Source organism: Leopardus geoffroyi, chromosome A2, assembly GCF_018350155.1.
Source record: "Leopardus geoffroyi isolate Oge1 chromosome A2, O.geoffroyi_Oge1_pat1.0, whole genome shotgun sequence".
Lineage (NCBI taxonomy): Eukaryota > Metazoa > Chordata > Mammalia > Carnivora > Felidae > Leopardus > Leopardus geoffroyi.
The window spans coordinates 13,052,977-13,071,085 of NC_059331.1; the positions used below are offsets into that span (position 1 = coordinate 13,052,977).

The window sequence follows — 18,109 nt, forward strand, 5'->3', positions numbered from 1 at the left end:
ACCGGGCTCTCCCGGCACACGTGGGGCCAGCAGCAGCCTCTGTGTCCCCCTGGGCTGCGGACCTTCTCAGAGCCTTGAACGTGCCAAGACACCCCAGTCTGTGATGTGCCTGCGCCGTAGCATTTTCCCAGAGCGTGACCACGCGTGGGTCACCTGTCGGCTTTGTGGCGTTAGGGGCTGCAGTGGGGGAGGCTGGTGGGTGCACGGGTGCCTCTCAGCCGTGTTTGAGCTTTGCCACGTTTGGGGGCTGGGGGCGTCCCGCAGAGGCACCTGATCGGGGCCATGGGGATTGAAACCCCGAAGCCAAAACCACAGAAACTGAACTTTCCTCCAACATCTTGTCTGGGTCAGTCACTCAGATGTGAGAGTGAGGAAGTGGGCCAGGGCCAGAGCAGAAACATGAAGAAAAGCAGAGAAAGCAACCCAGCCGTGGGCTCGGGCAACAGCAGGTGGCCGTGACCCCAGTGCTGCAGGCAGAAGGCAGGATGGGGGTGCCAAGAAGCAAAGGGAAGTGATGAGATGGGCATGGGGACGCCATGTGGGGGGGGGCCTCTCCCCTCTGCTCCTCTCCCTGTAGCCGCAGCGATCCAGACCTGTTTTGTCTGCCCCTCACTTGCCTTCCTCTAGCCCACCCACCTCGGGCTGTACCGGAACCTGTCAAGCCCGTTCCCACCTCAGGGCCTTTGCTTGTGCTGTGCCTGCTCCCCAGTATTCTTTCTCCTCCAGCTTTTTGCGTGGCTCGGGCTGTCACTTGCTTTAGGTCATGGCGCAAATCATGTCCCCGATCCCTCTCCACTCCTGGTATTTTCTCCCTCTTCCTGTTCCAATTTTCTTCCTCACCCTTCTCATTACCTGACAGTTTTGTTGGTGTGCCAACGGATGGTCCGTGGGGGCTGGACCACGGTCTGCTTTACCCGCTTCTGCATCCCCGGCACATAGTTCAAGGATGACACACTCAGGCTGGCAAGGAGTGATGTTCGTTGACAGAAGAAACGAATCCGAATCCGGGGGCATTGGTGAGGGTTACAATCAGATGTCCCTGGTGGCTTCAACAAATGGAGGGTTAGCTCTTTTTCTGGAGGGAGGCCACCCAGGGCCGGTGGAGCAATGTCATGAACTCTTGGCGGGGGGGGGGGGGGGGGGATCCCCGGTTCCTACATCATAGTTGTGCCATTGTCGGTATGTGGGTTTCACCTCATGGCCCAAGGTGGACTGCACCTGCTCCAGCCATCACATCCACATTCTGGCCACAGTGCACTCAACACTCTCCTCATCTGAAAGCCTGCAAAACTCCCATTTGATCATATTTCAGCCTGGAGTGCCGACTCTTCTTCTTCCCTCCCTCCCTCCCTCCCTTCCTTCACTAAACTGAGGGCTGCTGTCTGCTAGGCACTGGAGAGACAGGTGAAGGGGTAGGGAGACCCAACTAACCCAACCCAGTCCAGTGCCATGTGCACTGATGGAGGACAGGGTGACAAGACAGGAAGACAAGGGACCTATCCCATCAGTCCATGGCATACCGACAGCTCCCCGCCCTCTCCCCCTGCGCCAGCACTGACCCCAGGAACTGAGGCTGTCAGGCTGGGGGCTGCTGGGGGCTGGGCCGGGGCCGGATCCTCTCAGGACCCAGCACCACCCAGCAAGGGGTTGGCAGAGTGGGAGCGGGCACCAGGATTTAGACACCCCGTCCCTGCCCATCACCCCAACAACAGCTACTGGTCCCACCGGGTGTCTGCCCTGCGTCCCTCCTCCAAAGCCAGCTGGGACTCTTGTCTTCCATACCCCCAAAGCACCCCCGGGGCTGCCCCAGCAGCCCCTGCAGAAACCAGCAGCTCTGGACGCCTTGGTCCCAGGAGGACGCAGGTGCAGGGTGGGGCAGGGCAGGGGTGGGCATTCCCCACTGAGCCCAACAAACGCACACACTCACGCAGGGCCTATGTTCTGGCTTCTGAGCCCAGGCGGCTGGTCTCGGCGGCATCCAGGCCTCTTACGGGCTGCCCTGCTCCCGGGGTGCCCCTGAACCCAGAAACCTGGGGGTCGTGGGAGGGAAGGGAGTGTCTGCTTTGCTCTCGAGGGAGCCCCCAGTGACTGCAGCAGGATGGGGGGGCGGCCCTCGAGCCCCCTGGACAAGCGGCGGCAACAGCACCTGAGAGGTGAGCCGGCACGGGGTGAGGTGGGTCGGGGGCCAGGTGGGGTTCAGGGCCAAGTTTGTCCGACACGGTGGCTGACCGTAGCAGGATGCCCTACGTTCCAGATAAGCAACGACTATTCTTGTTCTGTATGAGTATGTCCCACATTTTGCCTGGGGTACATACTTATGCGAAAAAATGACTCCCCATTTCTCTGAAATTCAAATTTCATCGGCGTCCTGTAGTTTTACTCGGTAAATCTGGTAGCTCTATTCAGGGCGTGGGTTCGGGGTGAGGGCGGGGGGCCAGGCGGGAGGTGTCCCAAGCCCAGCCAGACCTCCTGGGACGAGTTTTCTGCGGGGGACACGGTGGGGTGGAGAATCCTTCCGCCCTCCTGGGCTCGTGATCTAGACCAGGAAGGAAAGCCAAGTTATCATTTCAAGAATGGCAGTTGATTGATGAGCACGGCGGAGAACCCCCACGCTCCCCACATCAGGGGAAGAAGGAGGGGTGGGCAACTGCCCACTGAGATGAGGGCCAAGCCGGGGCTGGAGGGACGTGACGGAGTTGGTGGGCAGATGTGGGAAGAGCATCCCAGATAGGAGGAACAGCATGTTCCCCGGCATGTGGCATGTCTTACCAACACCCAGACCATCCAAGTTCACACCACGGCCACTTACTGTGTGACCTTGGGTAAATGACTTCATCTCCTAGGTCTCATTCTCTTATCTGCAAAACAGGGATAGCAACAATCCCTATCTCATGGAACCATTGTAAGGATTCAGTAAGTTACTCTATGCCGTGTTTTTCTTTTTCTTTTCCTGTAGGGGCTTAAACAAGATAAAGATTTATTTCTCTCTCCTATGGGGAGGTACAGTGGCAGGCAGGCTGATACAAGTTAGACACCTGAACTCCTTCGCTTCATCATTCTCCCGTGCGTGGCTTTTGTGCCTGAGGCCACCTCATGGTGCATAATGCCTGCTGATGCTCCGGCCGTTGGGTCCACATTCCAGGCAGCAGGATGGATTCATGTTTTACATACAGCCAAGTGCACACATCTTAGCGAAACCGCTTGGCGGACTTTAACACTTGTGTGGTCGCTTCCTAGATCGGGTCCCCCCGGAAAATTCCCTGGTGCTAGGGTGAGGCTCTTAAAAGATTTTGAAAACCTCCCCGTGGAAGGGGCAAGAGGGAACTCGGGTGGGATGGCTCCGTTCACCACCTCGATTGTGGCGATGGTTTCTTGGGCTGTAAAGGTGTCAAAGCTCATCAGATCGGAGGCTTTATACGATTCAAATTTACTGTACGGCGGTTATAAATTAAGCCCCGGTCACCTAAGTCCCCCACCCCCTGTTCCCACGTGGATGGAAACAGTCTGGAGGGTTCAGGGTGAATGGAATTTGGAGCACCTCTTGTTGGGCAGCTTTGGGGCAAGGGTAGGAGCTCACAAGCGGCTCCCCTGCCTGTTCGGCCCTCCCCAGGCAGGTCTGATTCAACCGCCTGAGTGTCCCCTTGTCCCTGCAGGCCAGGTGGACACCATGCTGAGGGACTTCCTGCCCTGCTACCGCGAGCAGCTGGCGGCCTCTGTCCTGCGACAGATCTCCCGTGAGCTGGGGCCCCAGGAGCCCGCCGGATGCCAGCTGATGCGCAGTAAAGTGGGTGCCACAAAGGGAGGGGGGCGCCGGGTCCGGTGGGGGCCTCTCCTGACGCCGAGACCCGGGAAGACTGTTAAAATGCATCCTTTGAACAAACATGCACTGGGCCCCTACTGCATACCACGTCCTAGGCCGGACGCTGGGGACACAGTGGCGGTGGGGGTGGGTCCTGCCATGCGCCCCCCCCCTCCCCCACCCCTCCGGCTCACAGCGTGACGGGGAGAGGAATGACAGACTACTGTGTCGTGTTGCAGCGTCATCGCCGATAGGTGCCATGAGGACAAGATGAGAGGCAGTGTTGGGGGCGGGGGCGGGGAGTCGGGGGGCAGGGAGGCCCCCCTCTGAACGGAGATGTACAGGACGAGAAATTGCTGGACGCGGAGCCCGGGATGAGAAGCGGATTCTAGGGGGAGGGCACAGCCAAATTCTGAAGTTGGGAGAGGCTCGTCTCGTCTACTGGGCATGAAACACGCCCCTTGGACCCTGGAGCCTTTGCACGCGCGGCACCCTCTGCCTGGTGCACTCTCCCTGTTCCTCCTCGTGCTTCGGCCACCGCTTCTTCCAAGAAGCCTTCCTTGATCAGCACAGCCCCTCCCTGGGCTGGGTGCCTCCTCTGGGATCCCCGTCCCGCTGTTTATCCAGGGAAGCCTTGGGTCACACGTCTGCCTCCCCCATCTCTCTGCCCTGGGAGGGTAGGGGCCAGGCTTTGTTCCCACCCCCCCACCCCCCCACCCCAAATCCCTTGCGTCCGTGTGGTGCCTGCACCCAATAGGAGCTCAGGACGTTTCTTGATAGGACGTAAGAGCCTAGAGCTGCCTGGCCCCAGCTCCAGATGTTGCCAAGCCAACAAATGACTCCACACGCCCTCTACCACACACCCTGTCCTCACCAGCCTGGGAAATGAGTCTCTGACCAGTGAGGAAACTGCAGCGCCCGAGGTCGCCCTGCCAGCGAGGGGCAAGGCAGGATTTGAGGGGCGCCTGGGTGGTTCAGTCGGTTAAACATCTGACTTCAGCTCAGGTCACCATCTCATGGCTTGTGAGTTCGAGCCCCGCATCGGGCTCTGTGCTGACAGCTCGGAGCCTGGAGCCTGCTTCGGATTCTGTGTCTCCCTCTCTCTCTGCCCCTCCCCTGCTCATGCTCTATCTCTGTCTCTCTCTCTCTCTCAAAAAATAAACATTAAAAAAAAAAAAAAAAGAAGCAAGGCAAGATTTGAACCTGGAGCCCATGCTGGTTACTGACACTTCCCCGATCAGGGCTCTGAGTTGTTCCTACCTCTCTCAGATGACTCCTTTTTCAGCTCTGCCTGCCCTGGGGTGGAGGCTCCCCGACACTGTGGACACAGAGCCCTCTCTCACCCGGGACTCTCCTTGTCCTGCCTAAGGCATCATGGGACCGCGGGTGTGGTCCCCACCTGCCCCTTTACCGCCTGTAGGTTCCGGCCACAGGGGCCAGGGCACAGTTGACGTTGGGGTTCGGCAGTGTGGGGGCTTTCCCCTGGCTTCAGTTTGAACATCTTACAAAACGCTTATCATATATAATTTCTATAATCATGTTTTAACAATATCACTAGGAAAAATCTCAGACCTCAGAAAAGGTTTGGAGAATCATTTAACCCACACGTGACTTTCTATCAAAGAATGAAAACATCACAAACGCAGTTAGCGTATTCACAGAGTATTTATCGAGCACCATCTGGGTTACCGGGACTTGCTCTGGGACCCGGTGATGAAATAAAAGGCACACGGTTCAGGTGGCCAGGTAGTGAGAAGAGTAACAAAGGTGATAAAACAAAGTGATGCCCCATCCTGCCCAAGGGAGGGGTCTGTGGGCAGAGGACTGGCTGTTTCTCCCATGAAGGTAAACTCCACCGGCTCCACGGCCCAGCAATCCCATTTGTATCAGTTAGCTAATGCTGCATAACAAAACATCCCACAACCAGTGGCTGGAAACAACACACACGTGTTACAGTTGCTGTGGGTCAGGAATCCAGACACAGCCTCCTGAGTTTCCTTCTTTCAGGGTCTCTCACAGGCTGCCATCAAGATGTCGGCCAGAGCTGGGGCGCCCGGGTGGCTCAGTCGGTTAAGTGGCCGACTTCGGCTCAGATCATGATCTCGCGGTTCGTGAGTTCGAGCCCCACAGCGGGCTCTGTGCTGACTGCTCGGGGCGTGGAGCCTGCTTCGGATTCTGTGTCTCCGTCTCTCTCTGCCCCTCCCAGACTTGCACTCTGTCTCTCTCAAAAATGCATCAATCGGGGCGCCTGGGTGGCGCAGTCGGTTAAGCGTCCGACTTCAGCCAGGTCACGATCTCGCGGTCCGTGAGTTCGAGCCCCGCGTCGGGCTCTGGGCTGATGGCTCAGAGCCTGGAGCCTGTTTCCGATTCTGTGTCTCCCTCTCTCTCTGCCCCTCCCCCATTCATGCTCTGTCTCTCTCTGTCCCAAAAATGAATAAACGTTGAAAAAAAAATTAAAAAAAAAAAAATGAATCAACCTTAAAAAAAAAAATTAAAAAAAAAAAAAAAAAAAGACGTGGGCCAGGGCTGGGGTGTCATCTGAGGCTCAGGGGGGAAGTGGGGACAAGGTGTCTGCCCCCAGGACTGTTAGTAGAGCCTGGGATGGGGGGTGTGGAGTGGGGTGCTCTCCAGGCGGTCTGGACGTGGGGACACCGGTCTGTGCCCCTGACACCCACTGGTCCCTCTTCCTGCAGAAGCTTCCCCGAGTCCGTGAGCACCAAGGGCCTCTGACCCAGCTGTGGGGCCACCCGCCTCGGTGGCAGGCGATCTTCTGTGTCCTGCGGGGGGATGGCCGCCTGGAGTGGTTCAGCCATAGGGAGGTAAGGAAGCGGCTCTCCTCCCTTCCCTCCTGGCCTCGCCAGGCCACGCTCCTCGGCATGGGTTTTGGGGTCCAGCTCCCAACAGGGTCCTCTCTCCTGTCTTCAGTCACCTAGTATGGATTGAGGGTCCCTATGAGATGGGCCTGGGGTGGGCAACCACCCCCCGCTGGGCTGGGTAGGAAAACCGAGGTCCAGGCCAGGAGTCGCGACTTCCTCATGGTCATCAGCAGAGCTGAGGTTGAAACCGAGAGGCCTTCGCACATCACGCCTGGCTGGGGAGCTCGGGCAGGTCATTTGTGCTCCTGGGACTCAGTTTCCACCTCTGTGAAATGGGTTGGTGCTGGTCCACGTCATCTGGGGCTGTGAGGATTCAAGGAGATAACCTTCGTATATTATTTAGGACTGGCCTAGCACCCAGTGGGTACTGGGTGCTCGACTACAGGGGAGGGAGGGAGGGAGGAGGGGTGGGGGACTTCCCTAGCTAACCCCAAGCCTTCCCCTGATCCCACAGTTAGGACACGGAAGCCATGGTTTAGACCTGTCCCAAGTTGGTTCTCTGGATGCCTTTCATAGGAATATGAGAATGGGGGCCATCCCCTCAGCTCCGTGGCCTTGACAGGGTATACCGTCCTGACTTCCCAGCGGGAATATCTCTGCCTGTTGGATGCTCTCTGCCCAGTCCCCTCAGGTAAGGTTCCCGAGATCTCAAGAGCACGTTTCTTACCGTCAGAACTGTTGACAGTTGGGGCCAAATCATTCTTTGCAAGGGGCGGGGCACCCTATACATTGCGGGATGTTAAACAGCATCCGTGGCCTCCACCCACTCGATGCCCGTAGGACACGCGCCCCCCCCCCCCCCCGCGAGGTGTGACCATCAAAAATATCTCTAGACACTATCAAGTGTCCCCCGGGGGCAGCATTGCCCTTTGGGTGAGTACCCCAGCTCTAGCAAGAGAAATATCCACCCTTACTAGAGTGAGAAGGAGAGTTGGGACACTGGACCGGAACCAAAGTAGCGAGGGTAAAAACAATAAAACCCGATGTTAGCAAGCATGTGGGGAGATAGTCACGGGTGGGTGGGACTATCACACAGATTTGCTGCAGGGGGTACTGTTCAGCCTAGCATTCCCAGGAGGGTTTCCCACCCTCCCTCCCTTCCCTCCTCCTTCTACTTCCTCTCTCTACCCCCCTCTCTCTTCCATGACCACAATACCGTGCAGGAATAGGGAAAGGAACCGCATTATTGGACTGGCATATGTATGACGAGTGCTCAGCGCGGGGCTCGTGTGATCTCACTGAGCCTGCCCAGAAGCCGGCCCCATCGCTAACTCCCCCATTGCACAGATGAGGCCACTGAGGCTGAGGACTGTCACACAGTAAGGGACAGAGCCAGAATCGCATTTCTGCTTCACTGTGGCGCTATCCTGCCACCAAGCGATGCAAAGAGGTAGCAATAAGGACAGTTTGCAGAAATGTTGGTGCTAGCGGAAAGAAGAAAATCTATCCGAACACCCGGCCCTCAGGGGTTGATGAAATCAGTTATGGCCCAGCCCTGAGAAAGGAAAGCTGGGTAGCCGCTGAAGGCGCCCCAGACGTATGCAGGAACAAAAAGGCCAGTTATAGACCGGAAAAGTCCATCTTCTCACTCAGATGCACATCATGCGCTTTGTGCGGATTTTAAAATCTGGGGTAATGCCCCCCAACAAAGCGTTAAAGGCTGTTATTGCCTCCGGAGGCTGCCGTTGAAGGGCCGGGATGCCCAGGGATTTCCACCTTCTGGATTCCTGCATCTTGCTGCAGTTCTGGAAATCAGAAGAAAAAAGTGAAGATTTAGGGCCCCCCCCCTGCAATAAATTAACCCCCTCCCCCCAAATTCACTCACCCTGGCTCCCCCACAGTTCTCCCAACGGGTCATCGATATCACTTTTAGGCCCATTTTATAGGCAGGGAAACCGAGGTCCAGGTAGGAAAAGCGTGCCCTACACATAGAGCTAGCAAGTGACTTGGCCGGGTTTGAATCTGGCCCTGGCTGACTCCCAGGGCAAGCAGGGCTCAGACGACGACGCGCCAACTCAGACAGACGGGTGGTGGCTGTCCAGGCCTCCGTGTTGAGGAGGATGCTGAGGCTCAGAAACAACGCTGGGATGGCTCGCTGATGTCTCCCCTGGGCGCACCTCCCCCTGGGACCGAGCCAGAATAAGGATAGTGCAACTATGTTAGCAACTGCCCGTGCGGGCGGCCGGGGGGGTGGGGGTGGGTGGGAGGGGAGTGGGGCGGGTGGGGGGGTATTTTCATGGGTGTTTTCTTCCAGCGAATGAACGATTGATTGTAGAGCGAGTGAATGAAGGATGACACAGCCTCCTCCGTCTGCTTCCAGGAGAGCATACCCAGGAAGAGCCCGAACCCCTCCTGGAAATGCCCGTGAACTTCCCCCTGTTCCTGCAGCACCCCTTCCGCCGGCACCTCTGTTTCTCCGCGGCCACGGGGGAAGCGCGGCGGGCTTGGAGGCTGGCCCTCCAGGGTGGCATCCGGCTCCGTGGGACAGGTGGGTCCCGGGAAAGGTCAGGCAGCCGCGTGTCCTGGGGTCCGAGGCGAGATAGCTCTGCCCCTGCTGGCTGTGGGGTCCTCTCCCAAGTTTCCAGTTTACTTACGAAATGGATTCTGGGGGGAGACAGACGTGACAACAGGCTGTGATGGGGACACGGCCCTGTGGGAGCTTAGCCTGGGAGATCAGGGAGGGCTGCTCAGAGGAGGGTGTGTTGAAGCTGGGGCCAGCCAGGGGAAGAAGGGGAACAGGACCAACATGCCTGTTGAGCAGGCTGTTGAGGGCACAGATGTGCCTATCAGGAGGGGCCGTGCCGCCTGGCCTGTGACTGCCCACAGGGGATGCTTTTTCCTAAATCGGAGTATCAAGGTGACTTATGGGCCGGTGATGGTCCTGGGGCACCATGTTCCCTGCAGAGGGCCCTGCTTGTGCAAGCGTCTGGAGATGGGTGAGATTTAGGTGTCTGGGGACCTGGTGAGGAGGTGGAGGGCTTCCTGCCCGGGTGAGAGGGAGCCGGGCAGAGGTGAGAGAGCAGGGGAGAAGTGGGCTGGCACTCAGGAACTGCCCCCTCAGTCTTGCAGCGCAGTCAGGCCCCCGCAGCCCGTGCCTTCCTGGACGCCTTAAGACTCTATCGGCAGCGCCGAGGCCACTTTGGCGAGGACGACGTGACCCTGGGCTCGGATGCCGAGGTCAGTGCGGTGCACGGCCGCCCCTGGGACCCCTCTAGGCCCGCCGCGGGCGCCTACGGCCCCCTCTCCCGCAGGTGCTGACCGGGGTGCTGATGCGGGAGCTGCTGCCGGCGCTGCGAGCCCAGACCCTGCCCGGCCTGCGGGGGGCCAGCCGCAACCGTGCCTGGGCCTGGACCGAGGTACACGCGGGTGGCCGCACAGGGGGACAGGGGCCGGACCCTGGGGCCCGTCTTCCCCCTCCCCGCGACTATCCCCTAAACTCTCTGCGCGTCTCTCTGGCTCTCCGTCTCTGTGTCTCTCTTCTCCCATCCCGCCCCATCTCGGCTCGCTGTCGCGCCTCTGGCCCGTGTGGGGTCCCTTTGGCCGGTCCGGGCAGCTCCTAGACGCAGTCCACGCTGCCGTCCTGGCCGGGGCCTCCGCCGGGCTCCGCGCCTTCCAGCCGGAAAAGGACGAACTGCTGGCGGCCCTGGAGAAGACCATCCGCCCGGACGTGGACCAGATTCTGCAGCTGCGGGCGCGCGTGGCGCGGAGGCTGCGGGGTGAGACCTGGGGGCGGGGCCTGGGCCGGGAGGGGCGGGGCCTGGGGCCTGACTGGTAGGCGGGGAACTGGGTGGGCCTCAGGGGTGGGGCCGAGAATCCGGAGCGAAGACCCAGCGGGACAGGGCAGGACAAAGAAAGGGCGGGGCATGAGGGGCGGGGTATAAGTTGGAGTATGGGCGTGGCCTTGGGCCAAGGCTGGAGGATGCCAGACCAGGGAGGGGTCAAGAGCGAGGTCGCGGCCGCGGAAAGGCTGCGGGCTAGGGATGGGGCTAACGACATCCAGTCGGGAGAGGGGTGGAGGCACAGGTAGTGGCAGACCTGACCCGGGTCGTCCCGGTCAGACGGCGGAGGCTCCCACTCTGCTCAGTGACAAAGACAACCGGGTTGGAATCCAGACTCTGGCCTCTCGGGCGTACGGCTTTGAGCTCATTGCTGCCGCACGCAAAGCCTCAGTTTTCTCACCTGTAAAATGGTAGAAGAGGGCGCTCAGAGTCTGAGCCCCTGTCCTCCTCGTGCTGAGCCCCGGGCCACCTGCGCCCCCTTTGTGGAGCACCTTGCGGAGGAGACCCGGGCTAGTGTCTTCCCATTCCAGTGGAGGTCGAGGGCCCCCTGGAGTCCTGCCTGCGCGGGAGGGTGGACACACAGCTGTCCCGGGTCACGCAAAAGCTGCTGAGCACCGTGGAAGCCGTGCTCTCAACAGTGCAGACCCTCCTAGCCCAGGGCATGGACCGCCTGTCTCGCCACCTGCGTGGGAGCCCCTCTAGCACCCGCTTGCGCAAGGAGGTGAGCTCCCGGGGTGGGGTTCATTCGACGGACGTGCGGTGTGTTAACCTCACAGAAGAGTTGCGTGAACCCTCTCATCTTTCTGCTTGAAAGCCTCCTTTGAAAACTGTTTCCGAACTTTGCCCTAGGGTGCTTTTTTTCTTATTGTAGACCACCGTGCTCTGGTCGTTGAGGGGTACGGTTTGAAACACGGTCGGGGGAGGAGCAAAATGACAAGAGGAGGATTTTAGCCACATGCGTCTGGAATCACCTACCCTCAAATCCCTCCTCTTCCCGTTCCTCTGTTTGCCAGAACCCACCCCCCATCCCCTAAGCCAGTGACTTCTGCTCCATGCAGGTCGCCCCTGTTCTTCTGATATTAAATGAACACCTACTAAGTGCCAGGAAAACTTCAACTCATTAGGCCTCCGTTTCATAATCACTTCCTCTAGGAACTTTCCCTGCTCCCTCTCTGCATCCACAGCTACCTGTGCTTCCTTCCTCACAGACACGTTTATACACCTCTGTAGTTGATTGTCGATAGTTTATCTTCCCCAACTTTTCTGTGAGCTCCTTGAGGGCAGAGACCATCTGGGGTTACTCCATTTCTGTGGCCCCAGAGCCAAGGACAGAGAGGGGATCAGGTGATGGGTGCGGGTGTGACAAGGGCTGGTGTGCCTGTTGCCCCTCAGTCGTGCCAGCACGGCGTGTGATCTATTTCTTTCAGGTTTTACCATTTTATGTCCTACACCATACCTGTTGTCTTTATTATGCATTTTGGGGGTCGTGGCTGAGGTGGGATGTGTTTCCATTTGCATTTCTCTTGCTACGAATTGGCTGTGAGGTCCTTGGCCCGGCTTTTCCATCGACTGATGGTGTTTTTCTCACCTGACTGCCATCGGGGCACAGGTTTACTCATTTGGGGAGATGCCATGGGACTCAGAGCTGATGCACGCCTGCTACCGTGAGGCTGAGCGAAGCCAGAAGCGCCTGGGGCAGCTGGTGGCGCCTTTTGGCTTCTTTGGCACACGAAGCCTGGTATTTGGGGCCCAGGATCTCGCACAGCAGGTGAGGGCGAGTGGGGGGTATCATGCGGACATCGCCCCATAAGCAGGCTGTGACCACACGTGGTGGACAGGGCCGTGGTGCTATGGGACCTCTGAAGAGACATTTGATTCATCTCCAGGGTTAGGAGGGCCCCCCAGGAGGAGAGGACTTTCAAACTGAAGCAGCGGTGGGAGGCATGGGGGGTGGAATACATCCTGGGTAGAGGGAACAGCACTGGGAGGTGAGGGAGTTCGTCTGCATTTGGAAGCCATTTAGAGACACTGGGCTGGCTGTAGGCTCCAAGTGAGAGCAGCAAGGCGGGAGATTTGCCAGCAAGGTGGAGGGGCAGGGGGGCCAGGGACTTGAGTATGGGGTTAAGGGGCCAGGCTCTGTCCTGAGGGCCATGGGGAGCCACAGCAGGTGTGTGAGCAGGGAAGGGGCGTGACCAGATTCAAAATTTAGGAAGCCCTACCTGCTGTGGGGACGAGAGGCTGTCGGGGGCAGGAATAGAGGAGGCAGGAAGGAGGCCTGAAGCAGAATGGGCACTGTGGGTGGAGAGAAGTGGCGTGTGTTTGAAGGCCGAGGGAATGGGGCCTGCTAATTGACATGGCGAGTGAAGGAGACGGGGATGGAGAAGACCGAGTGCTGCCTGGTACAGTTGTTCAAGTTGTACGCTGCACAAGAGCGCTCAGCCAACGAGGCTGAACTCTGACCGGCTCTCCGCTCCCCGGGCCGAGCACCCAGGCACCATCCTCCAGAGCGGAGGGCACTTTCTGCTAGATTACACACAGGTCCCCACTGATTGGATGATGCCCCAGTCCCGAGAGGAAGGGGATGCTGTTTCCTGAAACAAGAAGGAGGCTGGGGAAAAGTGACTGGTCGGGTCAGTCTGCGTGCTGAGAAGGGTCAGCCAGGCAGGCACGGGGCTCCGTCGGCCGGAGCGTGATTCTCGGGGTTCTAGCAGTTACTCTTCCCGCAGCTTATGGCTGACGCCGTGGCCACCTTCCTGCAGCTGGCGGACCAGTGTCTGACCACAGCCCTGGACTGCACCCAGGCCGCCCAGCAGTTGGAGAAAGTCAGGGGGCGGGTGCTGAAGGTGAGGTCCACCGGGAGGGCATGGCAGATAGCAGATGGCCGTGGGCCCGGGCGCTCAGAGGGCCACTGGACTGGCCGCTGCTGCTTTTCCCCCCCGCAGAAGTTCCAGTCGGACAGCAGCTCAGCGCGGAGGAGGTTCATCCGTGGATGGTTGCTTTGTATCTTCTTGCCCTTTGTGTTGAGTCAGCTGAAGAGTAGCTGCAAAGCGGTGAGTAATGGGGCACGTGCACGTGGGGCCCAGAGGACAGCCATGTGCCTGTGTCCTACGAAAGTGGGCAGAATGTTCTCTCTCTCAGAGACTATTGTTCCCTGAGCCCTGTGGTTGGGTTGGATGGGGGGGCCCATGCATTGTATCTCAGCGAAGGGAGGAGGCAGAGAGGGAATGTGTGTGTGTGTGGGGTGGGGGGGGTGGGGGGGCGAGGGGTTTCCAGGTGGCCAGGGAGGCTCTTCCTGAAAATGACACCTGAGAAGCAGTGAACTGATGGCATGAGCCATGTCCTGGGGAAGACACAGCATGTGCAAAGACCCTGAGGTAGGACTATGCCTGGTGCGTTGGAGGCAAGCGTGGCTGGTGCTCAGTGAGTGAGGGGGTTGGAAGGCAATGAGAGAGAAGGTCACAGGGGCCCGGTCACACGGGGACACCAGGCCGGGGTCTGCTTCAGGCGCTCACACGATCCTCTCTAGAAGAAGAAGCGGGGGAGGGGGGTTGGCCAACAGAGATCCCCGCACAATTCCCATTGAGATGTGCCGTGCTGTGGTTCATCAGCGCCGGCAACAACCTGAGGGCATATGGATCCAGGAGTTCATTTTATTTTTTTTTTTTAATTTTTTTTTTTCAACGTGTATTTATTTTTGGGACAGAGAGAGACAGAGCATGAACGGGGGAGGGGCAGAGAGAGAGGGAGACACAGAATCGGAAACAGGCTCCAGGCTCTGAGCCATCAGCCCAGAGCCCGACGCGGGGCTCGAACTCACGGACCGCGAGATCGTGACCTGGCTGAAGTCGGACGCTTAACCGACTGCGCCACCCAGGCGCCCCAGGAGTTCATTTTAAAGATGAGGAAACTTAGTCCCAAGGTCCCCCAGCTGATCAGGGTCAAGGTCGCAGCCCTCTCCTCCAGCCCAACCCCTCACCCACCTCTGTTCTAGGAGCTGCCTGAGTTTGAAGGGGAGGTCCTCGCCATGGGTAGCCCGGCCCTGACCATCGAGGGTATCTATGAAGACATTGTCCGGGGGGTTCTGCTGCAGAGGATTGATGGAGGTGAGCCCCGTTCCTCTCTGGCTCAAGGAAGCCTGGTGCCCCCTGGCTGTATATACCAAGCTCTCCCGGGTTCCCCATCACCTCTTACTTCCTGTGAACACTAACCTTTGACTGAATGTTAGGACTGGGACAGATGGGGACTAGGGTGAGCGAGTCTTAGAAGGGCAGCGATGGAGGTTCCCTAAAGGAGGGGGCATTGGGGCAAGGCTGTAAGGGGTGTGTAGGAGTTCTCAGGCTGAAGGGAAGGAGGCAAAAATTCAGAAACTGGGAAAAATTCAGACACATTGACCTTTATTCATTCAGCAACCACTCCCTGTTTTGGTTGTTTTGTTTGTTTTTTGTTTTTTGTTTTTTGTTTTTTTCTGGGCTGGCATTGAAGCCCCGAGAGTCCTTGGACCTTCTGGGCTGGGAAGTGGTTCCAGAACCATCTCTTCTCCTTCTTGCTTCTTCCGTTTGCTCGTGACCCACTGCCTGTGACTGAAGAGATGTGTGCTCGGATGAGCCATGTGACTTTCAGGGAATGTCATGGCATCCGCGTGGCTGATACAGAGGATATGAAGGGGAATGGAAGGAGAGGAGGCAGGAGGCTGCTGGGGCGCGTGTGCAGGGCCTTGAATAACAGGCAGAGGAGGTTAGGCTTTATTGGGCAGGCAATGGGGAGCCATGGAGGGTGTGTGAGCAGAGGGCAACACCGGCCACACCGGAAGCCAGGGGAGGAGGTTGAGGGCACAGTCCTAGAGGCAAAGGATGGACCGAAGGTGCAGCAAACAAGGGGATAGAGCCCAGGCGTGAAGCTGAGGTGGGAGCCTGAGGTTGTTGGGCGTCACTGAGGGCACAAGAGGGGCCACGACACTGGGAATGCTGTTTACAGGGAAGAGTGGAGTCCTGGAGCACCTGTATCTGAAGGAGCAAACAGGAAGTAGGGACACAGAAGGAGCAGTTGGAGAGGTGGGGGGGGGGGGGAACTCAAAGACAGTAGGGTTCTAGGAGCCAGGAAGTAAGGGTGACAAAAAGAACTAAGTTCCCTTAGAAAGGGGACATTTTAAATGGAAGAAGGCTATTCTCTAATTGGAAACAAACAAACAAAAAAACCCAGAAACAGGTAACCTCAGAGAGTCTCTATTCCTAGAGGGGTCCTTGGTGGTGTTTCATCCTTAATTGACTTGTAATGTCTGCTTGGAGTGTTGTGTTGGCAGGGAGGGTTGGTAGGGGGCTCAGTGAAGATGTGGGGATCGACTAGCAATGTCTGCCATGGCCACAGGTATGGAGAGAGGGTTATTTGAGCCACTTGTTTTGGGTTCCTGGCTGAGACATTTCCTGCCATCCTTTGCCCTCTTGTGGCCTCTCTGAGAGAATGCATGGAATCCCCACATGGGTCCAAAGGTTTATCTCTTGCTTTAGAACTGAAAAAGGCCCTTGGTGTCAGTGACATGTCCTGCACTCTGGATGGCTGCTCGGAGGCCCCATGGGACCCGACAGGAGCAGGTGAGGATCTCACAAGCTCTTGGGCCATCCAGTGAATTGTTGGGGGGATGGTTCTCAAGTGTGGATTCCTGGATGGAACGGCATATACCTTATCTCCTGACCCAGCCAGGTTGGCCAAGCTCACGGTAAACAAGGGCAGTGGGGAGCCACAGTGTTTGTCTGAGCCAGAGGTACCCTCTGACATGCACATGAATTTGTGTCCTATCGCATATTGCCAGGCCTCTGTGGAGCCTCTCCCAGTAGCTACCGGTTCCCAACACTGCAAGGGGAGCTCATGGCGATGGGAGCCTTGGGCTCACCACAAGCCAGGGCCGCTCTGGGAGAGGGGTACAGGGAGCCATGCTCAGCACCGGGGGAACCTGACCTCCTACTGCAGGATCCTACAGCGAGCGCTTTGTTGGAGCCGTAAATGCATGTAGGACTGAGGCTGACACTGCTGGGAGGTGCCGGGGTCCTCAGCTCCAGCTGTGAGATGGAAATGTGTCATGGGGACTTCCCTGAAATGGGGCAGAAAACAACCCATCCAACCAGAAGCAGGCCAGGAGGCAGGACGGCTATAATCTAGATGTTCAGCACCCAGGGTAGGGGCAGGGATTCTGGAAGAGCTAACAGCTCAACCCCCTTGAGTATTACTGTTACGAGAGCCTTATGAGCCCACCCAACTAAGCAGTTCCCACATTTTTCATCCACAGAAACTCTGAGATCATGTGTGTTCTTTTTGGCTGCTCACTTTTGGGGGGGGGTCATTTGTTACACAGCAGCAGCTAACAAATACACCACTGATCTGGGCTAGCATCCCATAGTTGGTCAGTGCAGATAAACTGAAGAATATTCACACTTGCTGGCGTAAATGGAGATTCAACAGTCTTAGAAAGACTCCTGGGTGTCAAAATATTTGGGGATGTGCAATTGAGGATGAGGTCTTGTTGAACGGGCCCCTTAATGTTTTTAACCGGAATCTAACCAGTGATGGTTATTTTGCTTCTAGTCTTTTGAGCTAAATGTTATTGCTTCAGGAAATGACCTTGAGCAGACTTTCCAAGCAAGTGCAGGTCTCCGGGTAAATCCCCCAATACGAAATCTCAGGGTTTAGAGCATTTGTGTTTGTTACTTCAACGGCAGTGTCCAGAGCATTCTCCACCAAGGTGGTCCCACCTGGTGCCCCTCACCTGTATGCAGGTGGCCCATTTCCCCATCGGCTGCACAGGCTATCCGCTGTCTTGGGGTTTCTCAGATCTTCTGAGTGAATAATGGTGTCTGGTCGTCATCTTAATGAGCATGTCTAATTGGAGAGGAGATTGAGCATCTTCTCATGTGTTTATGAGCTGTTTTTAGCTTCTTTTTGGTGAAACTTTGCTCCTCTCCTTGGCCCATTTATCTTCTGGGAGCTTATAATTTCTGCTCAGTTTCTTTTGCTAGGCTTACATTTACTGAGCATCTATTACGTGTCAGGCATTTGGTGTATTTTGTCTTCCTTATGACGCTTTCTATTTTACAGACGAGGAAACTGAGGCTCAGAGAGGGACTTGTCCCAGGCAACCAGGCTCTGGTGCCGAGGTCCAGCTGCTCTGCTCACGGCCTCCTCCAGGAACATCCACAGCTGCGTCTCGACCGCATCTCTCTTCGTTCCCATCGGACAAATGAGTCAAAGCATCCACACCATTTCAAGGCTTTTATTTTTCTTTTATTATTAAAAATTTTTTTAAATGTTTATTCATTTTTGAGACAGAGACAGAGACAGAGTGTGAGCAGGGGAGGGGCAGAGAGAGAGGGAGACATAGAATGTGAAGCAGGTTCCAGGCTCCGAGCTGTCAGCCCAGAGCGCAACACGGGGCTCGAACTCATGAACTGTGAGATCACGACCTGAGTAGAAGTCTGACGCTTAACCGACTGAGCCATCCAGGCGCCCCTCGAGGCTTTTATAACCCTCATATCTCTACCTCATTCCTCTCCAGAAACGCTGGGTTTCTTTACCCTCCCACCAACAGCATTTGTGCACATTCTCTGTATCCTTTCCAAACACTAGGAGTGTCCATAAGAGAAAAAAAAGTCAGTTGGAGGGACGCA

The 18,109-nt window shown here is 57.2% G+C and overlaps 1 protein-coding gene across 4 annotated transcripts; it reads left to right on the forward strand.

The window, feature by feature from the left end:
- The first annotated feature begins 1,885 nt into the window (after nt 1-1,885).
- On the forward strand, nt 1,886-17,749 carry NIBAN3 (niban apoptosis regulator 3). 4 transcript variants are annotated; one of them, XM_045496557.1, is made up of 15 exons: nt 1,886-2,153; nt 3,654-3,784; nt 6,493-6,618; nt 7,192-7,306; nt 8,996-9,163; nt 9,737-9,852; nt 9,927-10,031; nt 10,229-10,391; nt 10,985-11,175; nt 12,064-12,222; nt 13,214-13,297; nt 13,397-13,504; nt 14,446-14,557; nt 15,959-16,042; nt 17,541-17,749. In XM_045496557.1, exons 1-15 carry the CDS (start codon nt 2,099-2,101, stop codon nt 17,684-17,686), a joined length of 1,863 nt encoding a protein of 620 aa, XP_045352513.1. In that variant the 5' UTR covers nt 1,886-2,098; the 3' UTR covers nt 17,687-17,749. The 4 variants fall into 4 exon arrangements, with proteins under 4 accessions (XP_045352513.1, XP_045352512.1, XP_045352515.1 ...); XM_045496556.1 differs by having other exon boundaries at nt 1,887-2,153; nt 13,181-13,297; XM_045496559.1 differs by lacking the exons at nt 1,886-2,153; nt 3,654-3,784; nt 6,493-6,618 and having other exon boundaries at nt 7,206-7,306; nt 8,951-9,163; nt 9,927-10,391; nt 13,181-13,297.
- The last annotated feature ends 360 nt before the right edge of the window (nt 17,750-18,109 follow it).